General features: G+C 41.8%; 1 protein-coding gene across 1 annotated transcript in view; it reads left to right on the top strand.

Moving 5' to 3' along the window:
- The first annotated feature begins 530 nt into the window (after window positions 1-530).
- Window positions 531-6,257, top strand: part of LOC139423533 (zinc finger protein ZFP2-like) — a 28,818-nt gene continuing 23,091 nt past the window's right edge. The window contains exons 1-2 of the mRNA XM_071175133.1: window positions 531-930; window positions 5,226-6,015. Of these exons, the coding sequence (XP_071031234.1) occupies window positions 531-930; window positions 5,226-6,015 (1,190 nt within the window). The remainder of the gene's footprint in view (window positions 931-5,225; window positions 6,016-6,257) is intronic.

The following is a 6,257-nucleotide window of genomic DNA, read 5'->3' as shown; positions in this document are numbered from 1 at the left end:
AAAACATAACTGGTTGTGCGTATAGGTAACCAGATCTTCAATACAACTCAGTTATTACGTCTTTAACCACACTGTGTTCTTACACTGGTGAGTAAAAACTCATGCTTCCTACACTAACTTTTTGTCTGAACATTATAATATATATTTACGTCACACCAGCGTCATTGTCTTAAAGTCGCACATCTCCATCACAGTCAGAGGTTCAGACAACTGCGTTACCCACTCCAGTCAGCAGATGGCGGTTTGGGAATTTAAGGCGATGCTGCTGGTGTGACCTAAAATCTAGTGGACTGAACGCTTCTTTCAGCGGCAGCAACACTTAGTCAGACACCTCGGTGCTTGCTAGACAAAATAGCCGAACCAATAAAGCTCTTTAGACGCTTTAGTGTATATTACCCACTGTGTTTTAAACCCTCGTATGTCGTCTAGTTAATAATCCTATTTCGTGTTATATTTACGGTGTTGTTGTTATTATTCAGCTGCCGGGCTGGTTAAGTTAGCATTAGCCTAGCTAGCTAACATCTCCGACCATGAGTTCACTAAGTTACTCTCTTCCTGCTAAAGAAGAGGCGGTCTGCTGGACTGAGAAAGAAGTTCTCGTCAAAGAGGAGGAGGAAGAGAAGGATGTTACAATACAAAAACAAGTAGAGGGTGGGGCTGTTACAGGGAAAGAAGAAGAGAAAGACGTTACAGTGAAAGAAGAGGCGTTCAGAGTGAAAGAGGAGGAGGATGTTACAGTAAAAGATGAGGAGGATTCAATTGTTGAAGTGGAAGAGGAGGGGGAGATTACGGACTCATCGGAAGAGGAAGAAGAGGAGGAAACTGGATATCTGGGCCCGATTTCCCAAACGCAATTTAAGGCATCCAGTGGTTCTAAATATGAACTTAGCCATAAGATGGTTTTGAGAAACCGGGCCGTGATTACCACTGGTAAGTACTGTCTTATATACAGAGGTACAAACTCTGCAGTTGTTGAACTGATGTTTGGTGTTAAAGGGGAAATCTGCAATTGCTACATCCATATTTTGACTTTTAAATTATTTATTTATAGCCATTGATTATTGAAGAATATAATACATGCCTAATGAGCTTAGTTCAACTGTTATACCCCATCAGAACCCAAAATAAGCTTTTTTTTACTCCAATGTTTAGAAAAAATGTAAATCAACAGCCTCAACATGGTTAAAACTATAATGTTGATATCTTGGATGGTCAGTCCTTGCATCCATAGATCTGTCTATGAATTTGAGAGTAGTTACATTTCTCCAGGCCCACCATCATCTAATTACCAAAACACTTGTGGAATGACTGCTTTGTTATTGTTTCAACTGCAGATTGGTTGATTGATGTGTGGCTTTTTAAAAGGGAACCTAGTATTTAAACAGCAACAAAATGGCTGTTTGGAAAACAGCTGAGGGATGGGGGCTGTAGAAATATAACCACTCTCAAATTCATAGAGAAAGCTATTGTAGCAACCGTAAACCAACACCTAGCTACCTCGTCAAGTTCAGACATCTTGGCATAACAGTTATAAGGTGTTGACTTGACAGTCGCTGGAACCAGGTTTGAGTTCAGCTCAGGGCTACCCCCAGAATTCACTACACTATGAATATAAGGACTGGCCATGCATGAGGTCATAATGATAGTTTAACCCGGTTTCTAGGCTATATAGTATATTCTAGAATTCATCCATGATGTCATAATGATAGTTTAACCAGGTTTATAGGCTATATAGTATATTCTAGAATATCCAGTGAAGATTTAATGTGGAGGCAAATTATTATAGCTGTTGATAAGTCATTGTATAATATTCAGCCAATTTTTTTTCATGCCCTTACATTAAAGGCAAGACATACCTAGATTCAATTACATTCATGAATTGGTTTGAAACCTTTGTTTTAAACCCTTCTCAAAGTTGGTGCCTTGACGGATTTGTAAAAAATGGTTTATCTTGAAACACAGTTTTTTATTTAATTTAAATGTAACCTTTATTTAACTAGGCAAGTCAGTTAAGAACAAATTCTTATTTACAATGACTGCCCACTCCGGACGATGCTGGGCCAATTGTGCGCCGCCCTATGGGACTCCCAATCACGGCCGGTTGTGATCCAGCCTGGATTTGATCCAGGGTGTCTGTAGTGACACCTCAAGCACTGAGATGCAGTGTCCTCTGCGCCACTCGGGAGCCCCAAAATCATGTTCTAGTGCTGTCCCCAACTAAAATACATCTTGGTCAACCAAGAGTCATCTGTTTCTACCAATCACCCCATGTGTTTTTATAAAATCAAATATACATACTGAACTTGTCTGATGCTTTAAGCATTCTGTTTGATCAAATAATTAAGACACACAAATGACTCGAAGTCATAACTAGAGGGAGCCGGTCGTCAACATAACCCGACCAGAGGGAGCCGCTCGTCAACACAACCTGACCAGAGGGAGCCGCTCGTCAACACAACCTGACCAGAGGGAGCCGCTCGTCAACACAACCTGACCAGAGGGAGCCGCTCGTCAACACAACCTGACCAGAGGGAGCCGCTCGTCAACACAACCTGACCAGAGGGAGCCGCTCGTCAACACAACCTGACCAGAGGGAGCCGTTCGTCAACACAACCTGACCAGAGGGAGCCGCTCGTCAACACAACCTGACCAGAGGGAGCCGCTCGTCAACACAACCTGACCAGAGGGAGCCGTTCGTCAACACAACCTGACCAGAGGGAGCCGCTCGTCAACACAACCTGACCAGAGGGAGCCGCTCGTCAACACAACCTGACCAGAGGGAGCCGCTCGTCAACACAACCTGACCAGAGGGAGCCGCTCGTCAACACAACCTGACCAGAGGGAGCCGTTCGTCAACACAACCTGACCAGAGGGAGCCGCTCGTCAACACAACCTGACCAGAGGGAGCCGCTCGTCAACACAACCTGACCAGAGGGAGCCGCTCGTCAACACAACCTGACCAGAGGGAGCCGTTCGTCAACACAACCTGACCAGAGGGAGCCGCTCGTCAACACAACCTGACCAGAGGGAGTCCCCCCTCCGCTGCTGGACTTCGTAAATTCTGCCGTTCTGCTCCTGAAGTTTGCAGTAATAGACTAATAGACTACAGATAGATAGACTAATAGACTAGTAATAGACTACACCAGCAGTCTGCAACCTTTTCCAGTTGGAGTGCCAATTTATCTGACCATTTCTGCTAATCTGTGTGCCAGTTATGATTTTCATATGCACATTTTCATGGAACAGTTTCATTTAATTTATAATAGTATCTCAAAATCATTGTCTGTGATTAATCTACATTCTATCTAAATGAAAATTATACAAATCTAAAAGTAACTTTTATTGCCATTGCCAACTATGTAAAAATAGCCAACATAAAGCCAACAAAGAAAAACAGCTAGAAAATATCCAGATAAAAACAAATCACATTGGATGCGCATGGCCTGTCTACATAGTTGATACACTGTTTAAAGTTCTATCACCTAGGTCGGTCTGAAACTTGATATAAAATATTCTGGGCTCTCAGTTTCCCGCGCCAGTGAGTTTGGGACAGATACAGCTGTCTGCTATTTGTGAAAGGGATAAGAAGCAATCAGGTATTTTATGACATTTTCACTGGATCAGAGGATTACATTTTTCCCTTTCATGTCGAGTGGTTATCAAGAGTGAGATCTGGAAATATTGTACAAATACTTTGAGGAACTATTGTTATTCGCCAATTGATTTTTGTACGACTTTGTTCATACTATCAGACATCCCCAAATAGGTGCATCGCTCTCTGCATCGCTCTATGCCCTCTGTTTGCTAAAACGCAATTTGGTTGCAGAAACTCCTCAATGCTAATGTGGAAATCCCTAGTTATACCAATAACATAGACTTACTGTAGGACCCATAACGTCACCTAACAACAACATAGACTTACTGTAGGACCCATAACGTCACCTAACAACAACATAGACTTACTGTAGGACCCATAACGTCACCTAACAACAACATAGACTTACTGTAGGACCCATAACGTCACCTAACAACAACATAGACTTACTGTAGGACCCATAACGTCACCTAACAACAACATAGACTTACTGTAGGACCCATAACGTCACCTAACAACAACATAGACTTACTGTAGGACCCATAACGTCACCTAACAACAACAATAGACTTACTGTAGGACCCATAACGTCACCTAACAACAACAATAGACTTACTGTAGGACCCATAACGTCACCTAACAACAACATAGACTTACTGTAGGACCCATAACGTCACCTAACAACAACATAGACTTACTGTAGGACCCATAACGTCACCTAACAACAACATAGACTTACTGTAGGACCCATAACGTCACCTAACAACAACAATAGACTTACTGTAGGACCCATAACGTCACCTAACAACAACAACAGACTTACTGTAGGACCCATAACGTCACCTAACAACAACAACAGACTTACTGTAGGACCCATAACGTCACCTAACAACAACAACAGACTTACTGTAGGACCCATAACGTCACCTAACAACAACAACAGACTTACTGTAGGACCCATAACGTCACCTAACAACAACAACAGACTTACTGTAGGACCCATAACGTCACCTAACAACAACAACAGACTTACTGTAGGACCCATAACGTCACCTAACAACAACAACAGACTTACTGTAGGACCCATAACGTCACCTAACAACAACAACAGACTTACTGTAGGACCCATAACGTCACCTAACAACAACAACAGACTTACTGTAGGACCCATAACGTCACCTAACAACAACAACAGACTTACTGTAGGACCCATAACGTCACCTAACAACAACAACAGACTTACTGTAGGACCCATAACGTCACCTAACAACAACAACAGACTTACTGTAGGACCCATAACGTCACCTAACAACAACAACAGACTTACTGTAGGACCCATAACGTCACCTAACAACAACAACAGACTTACTGTAGGACCCATAACGTCACCTAACAACAACAACAGACTTACTGTAGGACCCATAACGTCACCTAACAACAACATATTTCTAGAACAAGACAATATGACTATTGTTGTTCACTTGACTGTCTTAAGACAAGTGTCAAATATTGAACATTCATTACAAACGTCATTGTTTGTACAACGACTACGCTGTTGGCATCACATTTTTACAGTATATTTTTGCTGTTGTGGGCCTTAAACCATCTGTCCGACTTTTTGTTCACACAGGAGAGAGACATGACTATCGTGGATCCTCCAGGGGACTTCAACAACCTCATGATGCTGACGAGGCAGAGAAGAGTCTCTCCACATTGAAACACCTCAAGAAACACCAGCAAAGACCCACAGGGAAGAAATCTCACTTCTGCTCTGACTGTGGGAAGAGTTACTCAAGATCAGATTCACTTAAACTACATAAGAGAATACACACAGGAGAGAAACCTTATAGCTGTGATCAATGTGGGAAGAGTTTTACTACATCTAGCTCTCTGACTTCACACCAGAGAACACACACAGGAGAGAAGCCTTATAGCTGTGATCAATGTGGGATGAGTTTTACTACATCAAGCCATCTGATTCGACACGAGAGAACACACACAGGAGAGAAACCTTATAGCTGTGATCAATGTGGGAGGAGTTTTACTACATCAAGTCATCTGATTCGACACCAGAGAACACACACAGGAGAGAAGCCTTATAGCTGTGATCAATGTGGGAAGAGTTTTACGACATCTAGCTCTCTGACTATACACCAGAGAACACACACTGGAGAGACATCTTATAGCTGTGATCAATGTGGGATGAGTTTTACTACATCAAGCCATCTGATTCAACACCAGAGAACACACACAGGAGAGAAACCTTATAGCTGTGATCAATGTGGGAAGAGTTTTACTTCATCTAGCTATCTGACTATACACCAGAGAAGACACACAGGAGAGAAATCTTATAGCTGTGATCAATGTGGGATGAGATACTCTGATAAAAGATCTCTGATCAAACATCAGAAAATACATTCATGAAGGAGTTGTTTCATGATATCAATGAAATAATGTCACAATGTAGAATTTATTAACATTGTAGTAGGAGTATTTAATGATGTTACAATGTAGAATGTTTTAACATTGTAGTAGGAGTATTTTAATGATGTCACAATGTAGAATGTTTTAACATTGTAGTAGGAGTATTTTAATGATGTCACAATGTAGAATGTTTTAACTTCTTATGGTATAGGGGACGCTTGCATCCCACTTGAAAAAA

The sequence above is a fragment of the Oncorhynchus clarkii genome, chromosome 13, assembly GCF_045791955.1.
Source record: "Oncorhynchus clarkii lewisi isolate Uvic-CL-2024 chromosome 13, UVic_Ocla_1.0, whole genome shotgun sequence".
Lineage (NCBI taxonomy): Eukaryota > Metazoa > Chordata > Actinopteri > Salmoniformes > Salmonidae > Oncorhynchus > Oncorhynchus clarkii.
This window is presented reverse-complemented; position numbering and strand designations above follow the sequence as displayed.